Consider the following 24819-nt stretch of genomic DNA (forward strand, 5'->3'; position numbering starts at 1 on the left):
ACATTCTGAACTTTCCTGATGGGTGAGAAAGTTTTTTACATTTGATAAATAAGATTTATATTTTGAAAAAAAATTTTTAATGTTTATTTATTTTTGAGAGATACAGAGACAGAATATGAGTGGGTTAGGGGCAGAGAAAGAGGGAGACACAGAATCCGAAGCAGGCTCCAGGCTCCAAGCGGTAAGCACAGAGCCCGACGCAGGGCTCGAACTCATGAGCCATAAGATCATGACCTGAGCCAAAGTCGTACAGTCAATCGACTGAGCCATCCTGGTGCCCCAAGATTTATATTTTGAACTAGTATACAAGTTTCAATTTTCCAACACTGGAAAAGAAGTTCTATATATTTATTACAGTGACTTCAAATCTTTTATAGCATTGTGACACTTGACCATTGTTTTACCTTGTCCTTCTCCCTCTTGTTTCATACTCTACAGAGAGCTAGATGGAATATTTTTAAGATTAAGGTTAATAAACATTATTTGTTTAAACTCGTTTCTCAAGAATTTAATACCAGATTTTAAGATCATGAAATACTCAAGAGGTATATAAAAGCAATACAAGGTAATTTATCTCTATAAAAACTGTATCTTGAAGCTAGAAATGTGCCCTGGTTGATAACCATTGCTCTAGTCCATTGAAGCTACTGTATTCTCTTTGGCAAATAGCACACTTTCTCTCTTGTGATCAGCAGGCTTATTGTTTTAATTTGTAAACCCTGTATATAACTCAGCCAGCGGGTTGCTTCAGAGACCCTCAACCTGTGTTCTTTTATGTGAAGCACTGTGTACACAAACTGTTTGCAGATGCTAACTATGCCTTTCTTCATATCGGAAGATGGTGGATGAGACAAGGAGGCAGAGTCAATAAATCCCAGTGTTCCAGAGTCCTAAATTTACATTGTACAGAGCCAATCTCAGGCATGTGTGTTGAGTCATGGAGTCAGGAATAACTGCAATAAGCCTGTGATAATGGCGCAATATCAGCTCTTGATTCCAAAGTTACCAAATCCCGATGCAGTTCAAAGGCTCCAGATGGTGTTAATAAGAACTGACTTATCCTAGAGGCTGCAGCTTGTAAAAACGTATCTGACGCAATAAGGCCCCCTGGTAAAGATTTATTTATAATTTTAATAAAACATCCTATTGTTTTTCCTACGAAAACGCCAATCGCTGACTGGAAGAGTGGTGAGGGTGGTGATAAAAATCCATTCCGATCCTCTCCCAAATGTTTTAGTTTTGCAACAACGTAAAAACTGTTTTCACAATGATAGCAACGTATCCATTATGATTTGTGAGTCACAACATCGTAAAGAACCAACTTATCTTCAACTTTCCTACACTGCCAAAGAAGAATGTGAAAATATTTCTGCCTTCACTTCATTAAAACTATTTTTACAGCAAAACAAATGAATACATACATTTAGCTTTACGTGGAATGAAAAACTCCATAGTTCCTAATGCAAATTTTAAAAAGGTATTTTTAGTATTTAGTTTCTCAATATCAGAAATGAGAGGGACAGCATTCGGAAACATGGCGCTTTGTCTGTGAAGAGGGGAAAGTAGGTTCATCTCCCAAAAGTCACAGAAAATCTACAGCCTGAGAGCTGGCTATGAGGGGACAAGGGCCAGCATCTGCTACTTACAGTTGTGGTCATGGTTTCCTCAGTCACTACTTTCAGGGTGTCGACCACTGAGATGTAGCCCAGCCTCCGGGCAATGGCAAGGGCAGTGTTCCCATTCTGGCCAGAGGGAAATGAGGACAAGGAATTAACAAGTCATTCCCCATGTCTTAGTGTCTGTGTGCTCCCACATGTTTCACCCATACTAAACAGAAGGCGAGTGTCTCATTGGCCCCACCCACTGTCATACACAAAACACTATTTCATTAGACACATACCTTGCACAAAACCCACCTAACCTGTTCCCACTCACGCAGCAGAGACTCGGCTTCTACACACGGAACCCAAGAGGCTTATTAACGTTCTAAATCATCAAAGAAACAAACGTTTTTCATTTTATATATGTATTTCCTACTAGTTGGCAATGGATTTGTAGTTTCTAAGTATGAAACATCTAATTACATCTTTCTCTCTCTGGACAGCTCACAATATAGCTATTGTCTCTGCCCTGCATTCCACTGAATGCTCTGTTTATACCTATAAATGAAAGTAAAACAGCAACATTGGTGCCCGATAAAAACTGTAAGAAGATTCCAGTATCCAGGTTCATCTCCTCCCTCCTCCCTTAGCCTCCCTCTTCCCTTCCCTTCCCCCTTACCACAGTGAGTTCATTGGGGGAAGCGTTGTTCTGAAGCAAGACATTTATTATATGTGTGTGTCCCTGCTGAGCTGCTTGATGTAACGGCGTATACCCATTCTGCAGAAGGAAGGTGGAAGAAAGGACATTTACTTCCTTGGACACAAAAATCAATGACTTTGGTGGATACAAAGGAGAAAAGAGTTTACCTTTGTTTTGGCATTAACTTTTGCAGAATGCTGGAGCAGGAAGTTAACAATCTTGATGTTTCCATAGTGGCAGCCCACATGGAGAGGTGTGTATCCCATCTGTAATTATATTTTTTAGAAAAGAAACCTCATAAGTATACTTTTAGTAACAGCTACCCTAAATAGAAGCAAAAGTATTATTTAACCTGTCTTTTTGAGCTGGCAAAAAATAAGTGTTTTCCCCATATGTGTGTGTGTGTGTGTGTGTGTGTGTGTGAGAGAGAGAGAGAGAGAGAGAGGGGGGTGGTACTAAAAAATAGTACCATGTCACATGTAAGTAGTTAGGAACTTCCCAAAGGACTCTCTCTTGCATCAACTCATTTTATTCTCGCACCGACTTTTCAAGATAGGAAGTAAACACGGCACAGCCGGCAGTCTGGACAGAGTGATGGTGTGGCTTCTGAGGGAGGGTTAGGGAGAGTGTTCTGCAGACAGATGTGGACTAGGATTTACAGAACACTCTATTCTCTCTCTTTTTTTTTAAATATATGAAATTTATTGTCAAATTGGTTTCCATACAACACCCAGTGCTCATCCCAACAGGTGCCCTCCTCAATACCCATCACCCACCCTCCCCTCCCTCCCACCCCCCATCAGCCCTCAGTTTGTTCTCAGTTTTTAAGAGTCTCTTATGCTTTGGCTCCTTCTCCCACTCTAACCTCTTTTTTTTTTCCTTCTCCTCCCCCATGGGTTCCTGTTAAGTTTCTCAGGATCCACATAAGATGAACACTCTATTCTCTAAAAGCATAAAACTGAGGTAGAAAAAAACACAAAGTGGCTTAATGATAATGCCAGGCAGTGGATGAGCATCAGAACGCATGACAGAGGTGGGAAGCACAGAACCACTAAAGCCGAAGAGGCTGGTCTTCAGGAGGTCTGGGATGCATGAACTTGATCCGGGTGTATATGCTGTAGCTAAAGGCTGCTGCCCAACTAGCTAGAGTCCCATAATTTGAAAACAACTGATATAGACAAAGCAGTAAGTTGTTTCCCAAATTAACAGACAAAGCAGTAAGTTGTTTCCCAAATTAACAGACAAAGCAGTAAGTTGTTTCCCAAATTAATATCCTCTGACCGCTGAAGGACATAAGTCCTGTCTATTAAAAAATATATTTTTACACATATATATGATTATATATATATATCATATATATGTGTGTATAACTATGTGTTTAAAATAAGGATATCCAGATACTCTTCTAGATGGCCACATTGCAAGAGACACCACCATGTCATTTCAGTGCCCACAATAAATCTCTGTTTATGAGGACACTGGCAGCACCAGATCACCACAAGGAAGAGCATAGAGTTTTAAAACCATTTCTCAGTATGCACGAGGGGGGCAGGGGAACATGGGGGTCCATGGTTTCAAGGATCTGTATCTCATATGCGATGCACTATTGTATCTTTATGGTGACTCCATGCTACAGACTGAATGTCTGTGTCCCCCCAAATTCATATGCTGAAACCCCAACCCCCAGAGTGATGGCATTTGGAGATGTGGCCTTTGGGAGGTACTTAGGCCACAGGTAATTAGGTGGAGTCCTCATGAATGGGATTAGTGCCCTTACAGGAAGAGGCAGGAGAGAGCTCGCCTCTTCTCTCTGCCCTCTGCCATGTGAACATTACAACAAGAAGGTATGAGATAGCCATCTGCAAACCAGCAAGAGGTCCCTTACCACACAAGGGATCTGCTGGCACTTTGATCTTGGACTTCCCAACTTTCAGAACTGTGAGAAATGGAAGTTTGTCCACTCTGACGAAGACATGTTACAAATGGGTATATTTGAATTTGAAAAGGGAATGGCCAGGCCATGGCTGATTGTGGAAGGTGAAGACATCTCACCAGGGACGTGATGCCCTAAAGAGCTTACTCTGGTCACATTCTGTTCCACAAAAGGAGCTGTCAGTGCTCGCACACTGCCTGGACTCCCACTGATAAAGCTCAGCATAACCACTTGTATGGGAATCATATGGAAACCCCAAAGCTGCTCCATGCATGATGAAGAAGATCCTGTTTTGGTGACCAGAACTGACTTGCCTACTTTACAGGCACCTTTCTCTTTCTTTCCTTCTTTTCTCTTTCTTTCCTTTGTCTTTCTTTCTTTCTTTCTTTCTTTCTTTCTTTCTTTCTTTCTTTCTTTCTTTCTTTCTTATTTATTTGAGAGAGAGAGAGAGAGAGAGAGAGAGAAAGAAAGAAAGAAAGAAAGAAAGAAAGAAAGAAAGAAAGAAAGAGAGAAAGAAAGAAAGAAAGAAAGAAAGAAAGAAAGAAAGAAAGAAAGAAAGAAAGAAAGAAAGAACAGAAAATCCCAAGCAGGCTCCATGCTGTCAGCACGGAGCCCGATGTGGGGCTTGAACTCACAAACTGTGAGATCATGACCTGAACCGAAATCAAGAGTCAGATGCTTAACTGACTGAGCCATCCAGGCACCCTGCAGACTTCTTTCTTGATGCTGAGGAGCTCAGGATACTGCATTAGAAATCAGAATGGTACTTAGTGTAGGAGGCATGGAAATAATTTTCTCTAATCAGTTCTCAGTACAATTAGCTTAACTGAAGTAACATTACTTCCAACTTTAGTGGTAGAGGATTAATCCCAAGCTAAAAAAACATATAGAAAATATTTTTAAAATCTAAATATTAAGAAACTTTTCATGTTTTGAGTCAATGTGCCTAAGCAATAATGCAGCAGTTTCCAATGGCTATTGTACTACATCTATTAATTAGATTTTTTAAAGAAATTGAATCATTTTAAGTATTTTATTTATTTATTTATTTATTTTGAGAGAGAGAGGGAGAAGGAGAAGGGGAGGGGGACAGAGAGAGAGAGAGAGAGAGAGAGAGCGTGAGCATGAGCAGGGGAGGGGCAGAGAGAGGGAGGGAGAGGCGTGAGGCTCTATCTCATGAACGGTGAGATCATGACCTGAGCCAAAATCAAGAGTTGGATGCTTAGCTTACTGAGCCACCCAGGAGCCCTGATTTTAAGTATTTTAATGTAAAATTTCTACTCACCGTCATAGCTTCTCATCTCATTCCTAGTAAAACCCTAAGTCATTGTGATGGGCTATTAAGGCCTGTCTGATCTGGTCCCTCCTCTACACCACCTATGCATTAAATCTCTGAGCTCATTCCTCCCAATCTCTTCCCTGTTTGTTATACTCTAAGACACTGGTATTCTCAGTGCTCCACAAGCATTTAAGTATTTTATTAAAAATACATGTGCATCATCAAGAAGATTTATTTTGCATTTAGAGAAACCAAATTGGGGCTTTTCCATTCATTGAGGGTCATAAAATGCCCACATTAAATGGTACCTTGCATAAATATGCTCAGAGGGATGTGATTTGAGAAATTCTTTCCAACTAGCAGCAATCAATTTTGGAAAGACCGACTATTCTGTCTGGAATAGCTAAGAAATAATCACAGTTCAGCTAACTGAGCAGTCTCTGCCTCTTTTTCCACTGTGCTTACTTATACCATCATTATAAGCGGGAGTTAAGTTTTCTCCTTTAGGCAATACCAAGAGGTTGCATTTGTATATGAAGAGCAAACATGCAGATGGAGATTCTGGCGTTTTTGATCCATGGTGCCGTAGCACCTTATTTTACTGAGTTAGGTGCATCTGCTCAAACGGGGTTTGGAAGAGAGGAGTAAGAAATCCACACTTCACTCCCAACCTCCTAAAATCTGTGGTTCTCTATCTATGAGTCCATCCTTAGCCTTCCTTACTCTTGGCATACTCTTCCTCAGTGAACACACCCATTCACAGCTATGACTACTCCTTGATTTTATTTATTTCAGGTAAAATTTTTTTTTCAATTTTTATGTGTTGATTATTGTATGTGTATGAAAGACTATCGTCACATGTTATACTAAGGAGTACTTGATAATATGGCAGATGAAGACCCATGGAAGACTGTAAGATATCTTCACAAAGAGCTTTTTTAAAACATCATTGATCCCAGGATTTGTTCTTTGATTTCCACCACATTGTTTCTCAGTGAGAGACAGAGAGAGAGAGAGAGAGAGAGAGAGAGAGAGCGCACAGGGGAGAGGGACCGAAGGAGAGAAAGAGAGAATCCTAAGCAGGTTCTACACTTAACACAGAGCCTGATGTAGAGCTTGATCCCATACCCTGGGATCATGACCTGAGCCGAAATCAAGAGTTGGACACTCAACTGACTGAGCCATCCAGGCACCCCAATACTTCTTTAAGTATTTCTTAAATTTCTCCCTTGTTCATCAATTTCCCATCTGCCCCTAAGCAGAGGTCTTCTTTATTCTCCATCTAGACCTTAGTAACAGCCTTCAAATGCCCCTCCTCCAAACTCCTTTGACCTACTTAGTTTTTGCACTATCTCTTAGGCTCTTTCTAACCCGATGTCTGATCTTACCACTCTTCTGTTTAAAACCTTCCATGGCTTCCCAGTGCAAACAGGATAAAAAGCTGAACTTACTTTGCCTGGCACATTAAGGCCCTCTGAAATCTTTGAAAATATTTTTTTTTATTATTTAAAACTTAATTTTATTATTTATTATTTTTGACAGAGAAATAGAGAGAGAGTGTGTGTGTATGTGAGAGAGGGAGAGAGAGAGAGCATGAACTGGGGAGGGGCAGAGAGAGAGACACAGAATCTGAAGCAGGCTTCAGGCTCTGCATTGTCAGCACAGAGCCTGACGCAGGGCTTAAACTCACAAACCACAAGATCATAACCTGAGCCAAAGTCACATGCTTAACCAACTGAGCCACCCAGGCCCTCTGAAATCTTAATCTTCTAGCAGTATCTTGGGACATGCCCCCATTTTTTTCTCATGTTTCTGTGATACTGAACCAGTTAGAGCTCCCTCCTACATTCCCAACCTTTGTGAAATAATTCAGTTAATTCCAATAGTTCTAAAATTACTAATTTATATATGGGGTCAAATTCAGGCTTTGTACCAATTACCTATGTGACCTTGTATAAGTAATTACTTGTCTGTACCTCAGTTTCCTCTGAGGGACAGGGATACTAATTTCACCCACCTCCTAGGGTAGTTGTATGGATTAAACTAATTAATAAAGGAAAGAAATTAATACCTGACACAGAGAAGGTGAGTAATATATTTTATTATATTATTATATATAATTATACATTGTTATATTATATTATTACTATATTATTTTATTATTATTTTTATTATCATATGTCTTCTTTTCTAGACTATAAAGAGATCAAGGAATATATCACCCTGTTGAGACCTTGGCAAGTAGTAAGAGCTCAAAAAAATGAATGTGAAATGAGCATCAAATAAATTTTTTCATTATTTTACACACATTTAAAGAAATATAATTTAACTATTAATTTGCTAATTAGTACCCCTGAGAATCAGTGCATTTGGATGGTCTAAATAAAATGCTTCAGGAGATTATTCTTTTAAAAAGTGGAAGGAATAGCTTTATTTCATCTGAACAGCACTAAATATTAAACCCTGTGGCCAGCAGCACAATTTAGTCTGAACTGATTTGGTGAACTTCAAATACAGAGCTGGACGTGGAGAAGGTCAGCAAGCCCAGTGGGAAGGCTGCAAAAGCTGTTACCAGGATTTTCAGATATTTTTCCCACAAGAGAGAAGTGCTCTCCATGTTTTCATATTTATCATTTTTTAAATTTAAGCCAGTGAATCTGACAGTACTATACTTTCCAACTGTAGGCTACTTAGAGACATCATCTTCACCAATAAGAATTTGGACATTCATAGAATAAACTTATTCACAAGATCAGAAGGCAAATCCCAACAACCTATCTCTCTGCACTTCTGCTCTATTCAGCTATAGGATGATCACAGCCTCAGGGCTTTCTTGGTGCTATGATCTTTGCTGAGAAGAAAAAGAAAGGGAAAAGAATTTGTAGGAGGCAGAGAGGTGCTTTTCAAATTTTTTTTTTAACGTTTATTTATTTTTGAGACAGAGAGAGACAGAGCATGAACGGGGGAGGGCCAGAGAGAGAGGGAGACACAGAATCTGAAACAGGCTTCAGGCTCTGAGCTGTCAGCACAGAGCCCGATGCGGGGCTCGAACTCACAGACCGTGAGATCATGACCTGAGCCAAAGTCGGACGCTTAACCGACTGAGCCACCTAGGCGCCACGAGAGGTGCTTTTCAAAGTGCATCACTTGTAAAGGGCAGGAAAGGGAACATGCTTCATAAATATTATACCAAGTACAAAAATGATCATGACCTAAGGTGGGCTGGGTTAGGAGGAAACCCTGGTAGAGGCCTACGAACCTTAAGCCCAGGGGCCACGTGTGCAAGAAGACTCATGGCACCATGTCCTGCCTCCCCACCTGCCCTGGAGAATCATTGCCACACTTCCTGACTGAATTATAGTATATGCTTTGGATGTGCAGGGGCAAAAACATATGGAGAAACTTAACCCTGCCTGTGCTTCCTGGAATCTTTACTCTGTAAAGAGAGAGGTAACCAAAAAACGTGTTTAAGTCTGTGTTTGTGTGTGTAAATAAAACAACACAAGATGAATATATTTACCATAAGTAAAATAAAGATGGTAAGCTAAACTCAGCTGATTCTTTTTTTAGAATTAAAAATGCTTTTATTTTTCGAATGGAGAGTAGCAAGAAACCATCCAGCTGCTGCCAGTGCCTTTAATGGTTTCTCTGTTAAATACTTAGCTACCTAGGAAAACACTCAAGACTGAGGATCATGAGAATTTTTAGAAAGGAAGGGAAATAGAGTGAAGGGATTGCTGAGCAAGCTGGCTACCAAGTGAGGTCATGGAGACCTCAAGGCCACAGAAATTCCAGAAAGGGAGGTGGAGGGGAGTTTGCCTACCTCCCAGTTCCACCTCAGGCTGTCCTGACCAGGGACAATGATACTTGCTTTACTGCTTTAACACAAACTTTAAAGCACAGACAGGATCTTGCCTGGTCAGATCTCTTTCAGGCAGCTTCTTTTTAATAGAACACAGTATGGGTGGAGCAGCCACTGCCACAGACAGCCGAACAATGTCCAAAGGGTGTAGTCTACTCAGGGCTGTTCCCTCTGTGCTTGTCTGGCAAATCCAGTCTGATTTTGATGTCTGAATGCCACTTTATTTTTTATGTTTTTAATTTGATAGGGTGAGGAAGAGAGGCAGAGGGAGAGAGAGAGAGAGAGAGAGAGAGAGAAGAGAATCTTAAGCAGGCTCCATGCTTAGTGCAGAGACCAATGGGGGGCTTGATCCCATGACCCTGGGATCATGACTTGAGCTGAAATCAAGAATCAGGCAGTCAACCAACTGAGCCACCCAGGTACCCCTGAATATCTTTTGACTTGACTAATTCCTGGTGATACTTCTATATTTGTTAGTATCTTCAGTATTTATATATACACCTCAGAATCTATACATATTATATACAAAATGTTTGTATTCACAATTTTTCATTTTGAGAGAGAGAGACAGACAGACAGACAGACAGACAGCATGTGTGCAAGAGCGGAGAAAGGGACAGAGAGAGAGGGAGAGAGAATACCAAGCAGGCTCCATGCATAGCACAGAGCCCAGTGCAAGGCTTGATACAACTTTGTTTATTTATTTTTTTAATGTTTTTAATTTGAGAGAGAGGGTGAGGAAGAGAGGCAGAGGAAAAGAAAGAGAGAGAGAGAGAGAGAGAGAGAGAGAGAGAGAGAGAGAGAGAGAATCAAGAATCAGATGCTCAACCAACTGAGCCACCCAGGTGCCCTTGTATTCACAATATTTAATAAGCATTTATTTTTGTGTCAAAAATATGATATATGGAAAGAAACAAGAGTTATATTTTAGAGTAGATAAAACAAGTTTGCCATGAAGAGGTAGCAAAATTAAGTGCAAAATAAATGCTCAGAGAAATGGGGTTAATATGAAGTCCTATGTCTGATGACACAAAACATCCATTTTTCTTATCTGAGTTTGAAATTGTGTAATTATAAGATATTAATCAGTATTGTTTTCTTTCTGAAGAGAGCTATTTGAGAGAAAGAGAGAGAGAGAGGGAGAGAGGGAGATGCTAGTGACCACACATACCATAAAGATTTTAGCAAGTGAGGAATAACTGAATAAAACTTATTTTATCCTTTTTTTAATAGACTATGTCTAAACAAAGTTAATGGTCACAAATTACTGATAAATTTTTCTGGATGCATTTTAAAGTCAGTCACAAAAGCTAAAAAAGGTCCAAGATTTTACACTCTGTCCTTGGAGGACCGATTTGTTATCACAAGGATAAATACTGTTAACATGGGTGGATATCTATAGGCAGCTGGGATAAAGTGCCCAAGCCATTAAAGACATAAAGCATCTGGGACACTATAACCAGAGGCTTTGGTGTCCTTTGCACAGATTTATGTTTGACATGCTATGTATAAAAGATATGATGGAAAATTTGTTCTCCCCCCATCAAATCGTACTTGTTTCCATATAGGAGTCACCAAACAACACATTCTTTTTTGTATACCTTTGTCTGGGCATCCACATTTGCCCCTTGGTTTATGAGGACTTCAGCCACATTCACTCTGTCTTCTTGAGCAGCCAAATGGAGTGGGGTCAGGCCATTCTGCAAAAGATTCAAAGTACAGTCATTTTAGAGAAGGTAATATAGCACACATGGCATGTATGAGAACAATTTATGAATTGTAGGAGACTAAGCCTTGAATTCTTAAATTAAAAAAAATTTTTTTTTAAATGTTTGAGAGGAAGAGCATGAGTGGAGGAGGGGCAGAGAGAGAGAGGGAGGCAGAGGATTCAAGCAGGCTCTGAGCTGTCAGCACAGAGCCCAATGTGGGGCTTGAACTCACGAACTGTGAGATCATGACTTGAACCGAAGTCGGATGCTCAACAGACTGAGCCACCCAGGTGCCCAAGCCTAGAATTCTTATGTTAAAAAAAATCTACAAAATATGTTTATATATTAGCACTGTGGCAACACTGTTATCTGCAGGCTTCATGAAAATTTCAAACATTCTCAGAAGTGGAGGGAATGGAGTGAACCTTGTGGACTCACCACAGACTCTATGGCTTATCAAGGTTTTCCTACATTTACTTCATCCAGCCCTACTTCCTGTTCATTCTTTTCTTTGTGGACGTATTTTAAGGCAAATCCCAGACATTATACCATTTTCCTACTACATACTCCAGTGTTCACTTGTCAAAACTAGAGGCTTTAAAAAAAAGATATAAAATGATATAATGTCTGGGATTTGCCTTAAAATACGTCCACAAAGAAAAATATTTTTAAATGAATTAACAAAAATGTTTTGTTGTTGTTAATTTTAAATGAGTAAACAAAAGCAGAATCAGGTCTGTTAGAAAACAAACTGATGGTTGCCACAGGGAAGGGGGAGTGAGAGATTGTGCAAAATGGGTGAAGGGGAGTGGGAGACACAGGCTTCCAGTTATGAAATGAATAAGTCATGAGAATAAAAGGCACAGCATATGTAATACAGTGAATAATATTATAATAGTGTTGTGACAGGACAGAGATGGTAGCTAAACTTGTAGTGAGCACAGCATGATGTACAAACTTGTCAAATCACTAAGTTGCACATCTGAAACTAATTTGAGATTGTATGTCAACTATACTCAAAAATAAGTAAATAAATATTTACCAAAAAGACACCTAGAGAATTTTTTTGCAAAATTATGCAGGAATTTCAACACATGACCATTGGCACTAGCTTTAGCAGAATTAAAAGAAAAGTTAGTTATAAAATTAAGTATTGACATATGATGATAATATTTTCTTCACCAAATATTAATACCCATAGCTGATAAATATGTTCTGTATGTTGTTTCTGGGTAGGAAAGATGGCCTCGAAATGCAAAATGAATGCTGTACCGTGAGAATTTCCAGGTCATTTGAATGGTGTATGTGTTTAATGAGACTGAACATTTGAAACTGAGTCTACAACAGAACGTGCAGGCTACCTGGTTGTTCTAATGGCCAAGAAAAAATCACCAAGACTGTACACAAGTTTAAAAATCCTCTGTAGTTGTAAAGTGTCTTTTCATGAATTATATTTAGGAAAGAGTAACTTGGTGTGAGTGCTTGCAGATTGTTTTCTTTCCCCAAGTACGAGCATGGAGGTTAGTATCTGAGTCCTGGAGGCCTTCCTTCTCTTCCTCTAGCATCTGTGCAACAGGAGCCTCGGCCATGGCATTTGTCAGAGGAGAGGAGTGAATCAGGGACAACACCAGGGAGGGCACAGAGCCCTCTAGATGCCGTACATGACTTATTTAGGGGTTGCTGTCCCATCAAACAGATTATAGGATTCAGGAAGACTCACTTGCTCTCGGCTTTTTAACTATTTACAGAATTTGGGAGGAAGCCCACTCAAACTGAAAAGAGAGGAAATATGAAAAGGAGGACGAATGCACTCAGTTGAAGTCCAAGAAAAATAAGCTGGGGCCAAGACTGGCACCACCCAACACTGACATAATCTTATAACAATGTTCCATGTTCTACTTTATTTATTTATTTATTTATTTATTTATTTATTTATTTATTTATTTATTTATTATTTTTAATTCCAGTTAGTACACATACAGTGCTCTATGAGTTTCATGTATACAATATAGTGATTTAACACTTCCATACATCAGCCAGTGCTCATCACAAGTGCTCTCCTTAATCCCTGTTTCACCCATCCCCCCACCCCCTCCATGTTCTACTTTAGAGGAAACAAATATTTTCAGCCATAGTATTTTGTAGAGGTTACCTATTCTAAGTTTGAGACTTTTCAACACTTTTGAAGATACTTTACTGAGTGTTTCTCAGCAAAGTTTGGGAAAGGCATTGTGGCATGTGCCTTACTTTCTCATGTTCCCCTGTGTTCATGCTGCCTCATGGGTTACCCACTCTACCTGTACCATGGAGTCACTCACAGCCTTCCTGGACTTCACTGTCTGTCCTTGTCTCACAAAGGGCCTCACTGTTACATTTATGTGCACACCTTCTATGTGTTCACCTCTATTAAGAGCATCATAATCCTGCATTTAAATTCTGTTTCCTTGGGGCGCCTGGGTGGCTCAGTCGGTTAAGCGTCCAACTTCAGCTCAGGTCACGATCTCACGGTCCATGAGTTCAAGCCCCACGTCGGGCTCTGGGCTGACGGCTCAGAGCCTGGAGCCTGCTTCCGATTCTGTGCCTCCCTCTCTCTCTGCCCCTCCCCCATTCATTCTCTGTCTCTCTCTGTCTCAAAAATAAATAAACGTTAAAAAAAAATTAAAAAAAATAAATAAATTCTGTTTCCTTGTCTGTCTTCCTCAAACCACTGTGACCTTGTTGAGGCAAATACTGTATCCTTAATCTTTTTATAACCAGTGTCTAGCGTCTAGCACTGAATCATCCACTAGATGATTAAATCAGAAGATAAAAGCAAACATCTTTAGATAAAATATGCTAAAAAGAAACTTATTTTTATGTTCATGATTTTCATTAAAAAGATTTTATTTTGTTATTTTTTTTAAAGTTTATTTATTTAATTTTGAGAGACAGGGAGAGCACGCACAAGCGGGGGAGGGCCAGAGAGAACAAGGGAGACACAGGATCCAAAGCAGGCTCCAAGCTCTGAGCTGTCAGCACAGAGCCTGATGCAGGGCTCGAACCCATGAACCGTGAGATCCAAGTCGGACGCCTAATCGACTGAGCCACCCAGATACCCCGTCATTAAAAAGATTTGTAAAAAATAATGTGGTGGTTACAACAGTCCCATTTGAATTCAGAGGTTACCTGTTAATCTTTTATAAGGTTTCAACCATTGCTTATTTTAAAAAGTGGTGGTTATTTGGAACAAGAGAACACCACTAACTCAGAATATAAACAGCCCTGCTTAACATTCTATTAGTGGTACAAAGGAATAGAGCTACTTGTGGTCTACAAAATCCATGTTGGAAAGCAGGAACATCAAAAGCGAAACTGAAATCAAACACTAGCTAACTTCACTAGTAGCTAGTCATGGTCTCTTTTCCTTGAAGCTACTGGGAACCACTGATTACTAGTCAGAAAAGAAATAAGTGAAAGCAATAAACTCTTTAGTTCAATATCAATTTTCACAAAAGCTAAATCTTTCTTTTTAATATCTATTTTTTAACAAGGAAATAAAATCTAGTGTTAAGTGGGGAGGTAGGATAGGGAGGGAGAGACAATAAATGATGTTTAAAATTGGCAGTTTAGGAAAAACTGACAGAAAATGGTCAGAGTTTCCTTATTGAATAACACGTTCTGCTCATTTTCTGTTTTCACATCAGGGCTTACTTCACACTTTATATGGAACATGGCAACTGAGAAAGGAAGCAAAAATTTACAAATGCCTTCATATTAGATCATTCCTTGGTAGTGTGAAGTTCTTGAAAGTTCCTTAACTTTAATGTGCTCATGGGAAGCCAGCTGATCTGCTTTTCAAAATTTCTCTGGAAGTATCTCTGCTCATGTAGGGTTTTTTCCCTGGAGGATGGCTGACAATTTTGGTCCTCAGAATTTCCTTGCTAATTTCCAGTCTATCAAAGCAAACACTGGGAAATTCTGAAGTATTTTCAGCCTAAAAAATGTCTGTGATTTTAAGGCGAATGCAAGGCTGGATATGTATTGCAACTAGTTGACTGGAGGATTTTATTTGTTTGTTTATTTGTTTGACTGGAGGATTTTAAAGAAAAAGAAGTCACAGTATACTTTGGTATCAAATCTCCTGAAAACATTCACCTATTAACCAGTTGTTAAGGTCTATATTGCCTTTGAGAGAATTAGTGAGATACAGTATTCTGGGCCCTTCAAATAGACTCTAATGGATGCCAGAATGTACTTCAATTTGAGAAGACCAGGTCTTCTACCTTGTCTTTAAGACAAGTTGAATTTTGTAGCAAATTATTGTAAGCTTGGTCTCTATCTGAACGCTTGAAATTCAAAAACCATCCTGTTTATAATGGCTGTTTGAAATTGGTCTGTGATTCCCATTAATACAGAGACATGCACAGATAAAAGGAATGTTTAAAATAAAAGATAAGAGAAAATCAAATTGTTACACCAGAAAAATATGAAAAATATTTTGTTCTATAATAATCACAAAATATTTTCAAGATATTAAAACTGAAATAAAAAAGATTTCCCTGTTCTCTTATGTATGTGTTTTGGTCTATAGAATTTGTTAAATTACAACCTCGGGAATTCAGGTTAGTGCAGAATAACATTTTCCCTAAATTATAAGAAGTCCACAATTAAGACAACTCTTATTTTCGTCCTTAAGGAGAAGGTGCTGAATGTTACCTCAGTTAATCTTTATGACATTTCTGTGAAGTAAATATTGTTGTCTTCATTTACTAGAGGGCAAAATTGAGGCTCATCAGGTCATATAGCTTATTCAATCAAGTCACACATCAAGGAAGAGTCAGGCTTAGGATTCACACCCAGAGGATTCAAAACCTCCATGATTCCAAAATACAGTCCACGTATATGAAAAACAAATAAAATTACTTGTCATTTGTCCCCATAAAACTATTGCTGTCATGAAACTCCACTCCAAAATCTGAGCTATGTCCATGCCATCACCAACTGGTAGAGAAAAAGCCAGGGAGTTTGGATTGTCAAGAACTTGGGAGCACTGTAGCAGGCTTTTGTGTTATATGAAGGGAAGACTTAGAAACATCTGTTCTGTGCTTTGAGCAGACCTCAGACTCAAGGTATTAATAAATAGTTTAGCAAACCCAAATTCTCTGATACATGCAATGAGAGGTCTAACTTCATTAACATGTCTCTGGCCAATTGTGGGCTAGACTTTGCTTCATAAAATTCTTCACTAATAATGGGGCTGCCAAATATGAAGACGGGAATTTGAAAAAACTAGGGAACAGAGACTTCACACGTTCCTTGAAACTGCCAATTTACATAGAAAGACTAACAACCTTTCCAACCTATTGAATAAAATAGCTACTCTAAACTTCTGTTATTAAAATGGACTCCATGAAGGCAGCACTCTTTCTAATATTTATTTTTTTAAGTAGGACTTAAAACTGGGAGAGGCAATGAGTAGGTACCCCCAAAACATTTGCAGACAAAATCAACAGGCTACAATTTACAACTTACTATTTTGCTAAGTTCTGGCAAGGTAATGTGGTACTTTGAATTAGCATTATAGCAAAACTTCATATTATTAAGAAAAACTTTGTGGACTTCATTTTTATGACTATATGTTATTCAATTGTATGACTTGACAAGTATTGATTTACCATTCTCTTACTGTTTAAACATTTTTTCTCAAAGTCTTTACTATAATAAACAATATTTTGGTAAACATCTTTGTGCAACGTTACACTTTATATATTCTATTTGACCTGGATTCTTCATGCTTCTTAGTGCATGCTTCTTAGTGACCTCTCTGAGAGGTAAGGTTTCGTTATACGCTTTGCAGAGAAAAAGAAAGGTTACCTTATTGCTCAGGTTCACATTAGCATTTCTGCTGAGGAGCAGGGACACCATGTCCACATGTCCTTCTTGAGCTGCAAGATGGACAGAAGCAATTCCTTGCCGGGTAACTGCATTTGCATCAGCACCATATTCCAGCAGAGTTGTCGCTATGTCCATCTGGTTCTTTTTGGCAGCGATGTGCAGTGGCGTATAACCATTCTGTCAACACGAATCACTTGGTCACATGCCCAGTAACAAGATAAAAATGTGTGCAGTGCACTTTCAAATAGTATGCTTCCCTTTCTAGTGATTTTCTTCGACGGTTTAAAAATTCATAATCACAGAAGCAAACTGATAAATCAAGCTGTGCCATTAATGTACTGCCCTAATGTCTCCCGCATCCCTAAATTGGGAAAACATACTACAGACAGTTTAATGCAGAGTACCACCGGTTTTGCAAAAGGAATATAGGGTCCTCTCTTGCAGGCAGTTAATGTTAGTAGGTGCTCAATAATTACTTGCTTTATTTAAATTGCCAATGCAAGGAAACGCAACTAGGAAACAACAAACAATGTGGTACCATGGACATGTTCAGAGCCATTATTCCACTTTTCATTCAATAGTAGCTATTCAGAGCCATTACTCTACCTTTAAAATATCTTTAATAGTCACTTGTTGCTAACAAGTTGAAAAATTTAGTGTTCATGGTAGTCAAGATGCTATAATCTACCCTCACAGCCCCTTTGATTGCCTCTTCTATGAAACTCTAGTTTTTACATTATGCTTCAGCTGAACTGGTTTCCCACATAAGATACAGCTCATGTTTCTATTTTGCCTCATTCTATCAAGGATGTTCTTCTCCACCATGTCTTTGGGGTCAGCATCTATCAGCTGAAGATTCAGCTCAAGGGTTATACTCTCACGAAGGGTTTCATTTCCTCCTTCCCCACCTACACCCACCCCCAACCTAACTGACTCCAATCAAAGTCCTGGAGATAGTGGCACTCTTTCCTTTGCATACCTGTTTCCTTCTACTAAAATACAAATTTGTTGAGGGCAGGTATTGTGTCGTATTTGTCTTTGTATCTCTACTAGTGCCTCACAGTGACTGGTGAATCCTCAGAATTTGAGTCAAACTTACTACCACTTTCAGGACATTCTGGGATCCTTGTCTTGACTGACCTCTGATGACCAGAGGTTCAAGCAACTTAAATTCCTCTGGCAAACTGGCAATTAACTGTGCTTCAGGGTTGTTCATAGTCTTCTGCCCTGAGAAAGAAAGGTCCCCTGCACTAGGGGACCTTGTCCAGCCTTATTGTCATTTAAGAGAAATGCAAGATTATATTTTCACTTGGGCATGAATCCAACTATATAAGATATGCCAATGAAAAATGAGAATGATATTTTATAGAAAAGAAGATTTAGAGGAAAAAAAATGGAATTCATGGATTCACATTTGGCAAAATGATCCAAATCTAGACAACTATCAGTCACAATCTTTCCAGGCCATATGGATGGGTAGGAAACAACACAGAGGACAGTGGGGGCTGCTGCACCACTGATCCGGCCAGCCTACTGCAATTACCCTCATATTTTAAGTCATTAGCATGTCCTAGTAGGATAATGGTTCTCACTTGAGAAACACCCTTTCTGTAATCAATTGTAGAGGATTTAAGCAAGTGGAAATGCTGCTTCCAGACTCTTCTGAAACCAGCCTCTGCCAAACGGGATGGGCCAGGGTAGAAGATTTTATATCCCTATTTTTAGTTTTGACCTTTTGCCATCTGGAAACCCTAGCTGACCCGGGAAACATTTGTCCCTCTGTACAGACACACCCTAAAGAGATTGCCTTCAGAGCCAAATGTAGAGCTTTGGACTGAGCCCAACTTTACAGCGAATGACAGGAGGGGGTGGTCTGTTTCGTTACCATCCCCACCCCTGCATAAAAGCCAGAATTCACAAAATCAGTGCTAAAATAGGTCATCTGATTAGTCAATATGTCTAGCACTGGCTAATCAGAGGGGTAACAGCAACATAGCCTGAGTTTAGCTTCTTGTCATGCATCTTATTTCTTTTTGCTTTTGCTACGGATATAACCTTCGCGTTAGTTACTTGTCAACCACCAAAGGCAGGTCAATGTCCTTTAACAGGTGACAATCCTCTGGATTATTTCTGATTCCACCCAAAAATCCTAGGTCCTAAAGAACACTAAAAAGAGAAACTCTGGCATCTCTGAAATGCATGCTGACTTTAGACAAGTTACTCATGATTACTGAGGGCTTTACTCTGAGCTCCTTACCTGAGCTACAAAGGAAAGAATAAAGCAAGGAAAAAACAATTCATGGCATTTATTTTAGAATGGAAGTTCATCTCAGAAAGACTTAAAAATATTTCAAATAATAAACAAAAAGGTTCATCTTGAGACCTAGCAGAAGTTCTCTAATCTTTCTAAATGCTTCTTAATTTCTGGAAAGTAAAATGATTCTCACATATCACACTAAAGGGAAAGATGCATTTATCAGAAGAGAAATAAAATAGTGACAGATTTGGCTATAGAATAATCTTAAATATCTTTTCCTCTTGATGTGGAGAACAAAATGCTTGCAGTGTGTGCTTTTGTAATTCAAGATGAAAACAAAAGGAAATGCAATTTTAAGTTAACAAAAGTAATAGATGTATATCATACTTTATATTTTTTCCCAAGAATCTCTACTGTTCCATACCAGTAGATATATTGTACATTTTATGGAAGAGAAATCTGATAATAAGTTAAGACTCACTATCTGTTTTCCACAATGAGTGTCCAGGTTATGCCTGATTTCATGCCAATACCCCTTCTAGCATAGAGTCCTTCCTCGGGAAACAGATCTGGTGAAAATGGATCACAGAAGCCCATCTACTTTTTTGGCACCTTCCCTCCTCCCCCATTACAAAATCGCATCAGGTTCCTAGGACATGTATGAGTAAGAAAATATGTTGGCAATTCTATGAAACAGAAGAAAAGGCAAGAGAGCATCACCTACCCTAAGAACCCAGCATGTGAACTGAGAAAGAGTTCACACTGAAGTCAACTGCTATTATAGCCATATGTTCAAATCGTGCCTTTTTGAGCCTTTGTCCCTCATTTTTCACCACGGCCAGAATTTGGAAATGCTAAACCTTCCTTTACTCCAGGGAGTATTTGCCTACTCTTTATCCCTTCTCCCTCCTTCTTTAATAAAAGAGCCTTGGCATTGTGTCCAGCTGAAAAACTACACTTCCTAGCTTCCCTTGCAGAAAGAAGTGGCCAATGACATGTAAGGAGAAATGGCTGGGTGGAGTTTCTGGGAATGCCCTATTGTCTTTCTTTCCTGCTTGAAAAGAGGAACTGGCAGCCTGGGTAAAAACAGTCTCTGAAAGGAAAGGAAGAAAAAAAAAATCACAGGGAGCTTTTCTTAATGTTCTGGAAACACTGGACCAACATCAACAACTGCCTACCTCCAGACTGTTAATAAATGAGAAAAAATAGAGCCTCATCAGTTTAAACAACAGTAGCTAGGTTTCTTGCCTAGCAGATAAAGCCCATCCTTACCTGAAGGAACAGGCTTTGCTTGGGATCAAAGTCTAGAAAAAGTTCCTGACCAGGATCAGTGCCTCAGACAGTGGGGACGATCAGCCATGTAGTAGCGATGGTATTACTGAAGCTTTTATGGGGGCAATTGTGCTGTGGCAGCAAGAAGTAACGTCTCCTTAGGAAAGCCAGTGTTGGATTGGCTATAAAAGCTACTCCAAAGGCTCAGTGCTGTTAGAACTCTTTTCAACTCTTTGTTGTGAAGGATGTTTTACAGACATGGAAACATGAAGTCTTGTTTGACAAATATGAAGGTGGAAATCAACTGCAAATATACCTACTACGGACCTATTTAAGGGTTATTTATGGATTGAAAGAAGGAATGGATGGACGGAAGGGTGGCTTGCACTCATTTTGCTTCACAACTACTTTATGACTCTTGTCAATTCTAAACTGCTTGGTACTAGTTGTGTCAAAATCCTTACTCTCATGTGAGGAATGAACAATTTTCCTATTAATTATCTTACTCTTCTGTGAGGAATGAATAATTTGCTTATTAATTATTTTCCTACCAAGAACCTGGAGTTACTATAATATAATAAAAGTGGCCCAGGCCCAAAAGGATATTAAAATATACTAAAATGAAATAGACAATCATTAAGTTTCAATGTAATTTTTTTCATTTTTTAAGTTGTGGTAAATATACATTATGTAAAACCAAACCATTTTTAAATGTATAGTCAATGGCGTTAACTACATTTCACATTGTTCTGGAACCATTACCACCATCCATCTTCAAACTGAAACTCCATCCATTAAACACCAATTCCCCAGTCCTTCCTCCCTTTAGCCCCTGGCAACCAGCATTCTACTTTCTATCTCTCTATGACCGAACTCATACAATATTTGTCCTTTTGTGTGATTGGTTTATTTCACTTAGCATGGTGTCTTTGAGGCTGATTAATGTTGTAGCATGTGCCAGAATTTCCTTCCTACTTCCTCCATTGTATGTATACACCACATTTTAGTTATCTGTTCATTCTTCAATAAATACTGGGTTGCTTCCACCTTTTGGCTACTGTGAATAACGCTACTATTCTTTTTTTTTTTTAAAGATAAAGCTTTATCAAATGTCAAGGCATGGTTTTATGATAGAAAAAAATGTTTGTCAGAATCAGAAACTATGGAGGGAAAGCCACATTTAGATGAAAAGCAAATTTAGAGGTTTGGTTCTGAACTATAGATTTCACTGGGTACATTCTGGAGAGGCTGGGGCAGGAGATAATTAAGACATATAGGAAAAGAGGTTCTGAGGAGAAATGGGTGTCAAAGATAACCTAGTCTTCAAAAAGAGAAGGTACCTGAAAACTTTCTCTCTTAAAGTCCACAAAGTGATCTAGAACAGCCCATTCTTTGATCGACCTGTGTGTACAACAGATTCGATGTAAACACTAAGTTTAAAGCAGAGCACTGTAGCTGTCCCACAATGGCAGAGTAAAAAAAAAAGATGTATAAAGCTTAAAAATGCTAAAAGTTTTTCCAACCAATAGTATTTAGTGAAAGAACTAGACAGCATTAAGTTGTGGTTTGTATCTTTCCACTTTTCTCAGATCACAGTCACCTGTTCCACAAGAGAGAGCTTACTAAACTGACAGCACTCTATTAACCTATCTTCAAATACACTCTTCTTTATGATTTGCCTCTCAAATCAGAATATCGGGGAATCAGGAAGCCATATACTCTATGTATCTCTTTTCTGAAAAATGTAGGTTGTCTACTGGCCCCAAACACCCTAATAATAGGAATAAAGATTCCTCTTAAGAATCATAAAAACATATAAACAAAATTTCCCAACCTATGTTATTAAACAGAAATAAATAACTTGAAGGCAATGTTCTATGGCCAGGAAAATATCACACATATTTTATAACCTTGAAAAATCAGACTTTCGTACTCCCTCAGGCTGTGCTGATGTTTTTAATCTGGCTGAAGAATACTTCAACTTTATTTCCTCCACAGGCTCCAGGATGTCCCGGATTTTTAAGGAAAATCAATTGGCACGTGAATATTTATTGAGCATCTACCACATTAGGTGACCAAAGATCTGAAGGCACAGATTTCCTGAGGAGCTTATATTTCTGTGTCTTTTAAGTGATGTCTAAGGTGCAGGGTGCTACATGTGTAGCAAAGTGGATGCACATACAGAGACCAACAGACACTGCCCACAGGCCTCCTCGGGCTGTCCAATCACAGGTACCTTTGCAGCCGCGTGAGGTGAGGCTCCTTGGTCCAAAAGCAGGAGGGCCACTTTCTGATTATCGTAATGTGCAGCTACGTGCAGTGGAGTTAGCCCGCTCTGAAAACACGTGCAGAAACAACAACCAGTGTCAAGAGTGTATTAACATCAGAGGCCTAGATTTAGGAGATGGGATTAGTGTGGGTTCAACACAGAGTGTAAGTTACATTCTGCTTTCCACAATGCTTGGACCCCAGTGTTCACCTCCTGTTTCCAAAGTGATCTTCATCCTATGCGACTTAACTCGGGACTAGTCATAATTTAGGTGGCTGGTGGTGAAGTAGCAAGTGCTTGTTTTGCTACCATGGAAGGGGCCTGCTACAAGGTGGTCAGCCTCATACCTTCCCAGCAGCATCTGGAGATGCACTTTTCTGTAGCAGGAGATTGGCTACTTCCAGCTTCCCATATTTTGCAGCCACATGGAGGGGAGTAAATCCTTTCTGGAAACAGAAACATAAAAATAATGACCAAAAGAAATGAAACAAAGGTATCGCTTTCTTGGAACCAATGAATTATTCTCACGATGAAGCACAGTTAAGTCTGTATTTAAAGACCAACACTGGAAGACAACAGCTAGAATCTCCTTATCAACAAGGATGAACAGTATTTAATCTTTCTCTCTCTGTTGACTGAGTCACAACATGCCACTAATTCTGGGACTAATCAGGCATCTGACCAGGATAAAGGTGGAGAGCTAGATCTGGGACTTATTCTAGAGCTATTTTTGGATTTCACATTTTGGGAAGAATATGTTACTGGGTCCCAATTTGGATTTGGAAGGCTTGGGAAAATCCAGGACAAGTCTGGACCTCTCATATTCCCACATGACTAGACTGGAGCCTTCTCTTCTCCTATTTCTGCATGTATACACATATCTTTATGCTCCAGGCCTCAGGGGTAGGAGTCAGAGAATCATGCATCTTAACCACAAAAGGTGAACTGAATAATAACACATGGTTCTATCCCAGTAAGTTTGCAAGAGCTGGGTACTGAGAGTTGAGTAGTTGCTCTCCCTTGCTACCTGCTCCTACAAGGACATGGGTATCCACCAGTCAGTCACTATGCACAGTTATGGAGGTTCCCAAGCATGAGTCAGCAACTGGAGGGTCATCAACACATTCGACCTCATGAGACTAAAGCCAACTAGAGCCAATGGGCAGCTGGCATGGTGGAAGGGCAAGCGTACTCAAAACCTCATCACTCATTACTCTGTTTTACATATTAAATGAAATCCAGAGACTTTTCAACTCAGCTCTACTTAAGAGCCTGAAGAGTCACAGGGGGCAAAAGTTGGAGGTAGTCATCATTTATTCGGATAGTTTTCCAAGTATTTCTAATTATTGTAATTATCTTATGCATTGATCACACTTCTCTGCATCCAAATAAGGGAGTGAAGCACTGATTTCTAGTTTTCTAAGACATGCCATAGGCCAATTCATCTTTCTATCACACTTGCTAGGTTTACGTAGTATCACCAAAAAGTGAGCTCTGAATTTGCAGTCTGTACCCACAAAGCAACTGAGTGGTAGATTATTGTTCTAAGGCATCAGAGTTGAGATTTTAAAAATTAAACCATTAATCATACAAGACAACAGCAACAAAAGAACACCAAACAAAAATAATCCAAGAAAAATTCACCTCCTGATTTGAAAGTGGTTTGTATACTTGGCCTTAGCAGGAGAGATCTATGGCTGTGTTTTTAAGTCACCATTTAAATCTATCAAATAATGTGCAAGAAACATTGTAATCTAGATATCACTGATGGTTCTTTGGAAGATAATGCACTGAGAAACATAAGACAAACAAACATACCCCAAACTACCCTGCCTCACTCCATGGCTTTGTTTAAATTTGTTTAAAAAAATTTTTTTTAATGTTTATTTATTTTTGACACAGAGAGAGAGACACACACACAGCATGACCTGGGAAGGGGCAGAGAGACGGGAGATACAGAATCCGAAGCAGGCTCCAGACTCTGAGCTGCCAGCACAGAGCCCAACGCGGGGCTCAAACCCACAGACTATGAGATCATGACCTGAGCCAAAGTCGGACGCTCA

General features: G+C 39.3%; 1 protein-coding gene across 29 annotated transcripts in view; it reads right to left on the bottom strand.

The window, feature by feature from the left end:
• Positions 1 to 24819, bottom strand: part of ANK3 (ankyrin 3) — a 342851-nt gene that overhangs the window by 134104 nt on the left and 183928 nt on the right. For 24 of the 29 annotated variants that reach the window (XM_058696391.1, XM_058696392.1, XM_058696389.1 and 21 more), the window contains 7 exons: positions 23104 to 23202; positions 22724 to 22822; positions 16938 to 17135; positions 10977 to 11075; positions 2469 to 2567; positions 2281 to 2379; positions 1647 to 1742 (listed from right to left, as the gene is read on the bottom strand). In XM_058696391.1, coding sequence (XP_058552374.1) covers positions 1647 to 1742; positions 2281 to 2379; positions 2469 to 2567; positions 10977 to 11075; positions 16938 to 17135; positions 22724 to 22822; positions 23104 to 23202 — 789 coding nt within the window. The remainder of the gene's footprint in view (positions 1 to 1646; positions 1743 to 2280; positions 2380 to 2468; positions 2568 to 10976; positions 11076 to 16937; positions 17136 to 22723; positions 22823 to 23103; positions 23203 to 24819) is intronic. The other 5 variants (XM_058696403.1, XM_058696409.1, XM_058696410.1 and 2 more) reach the window with 2 other exon arrangements.

The sequence above is a fragment of the Neofelis nebulosa genome, chromosome 13 (genome assembly GCF_028018385.1).
Source record: "Neofelis nebulosa isolate mNeoNeb1 chromosome 13, mNeoNeb1.pri, whole genome shotgun sequence".
Classification (NCBI taxonomy): Eukaryota; Metazoa; Chordata; class Mammalia; order Carnivora; family Felidae; genus Neofelis; species Neofelis nebulosa.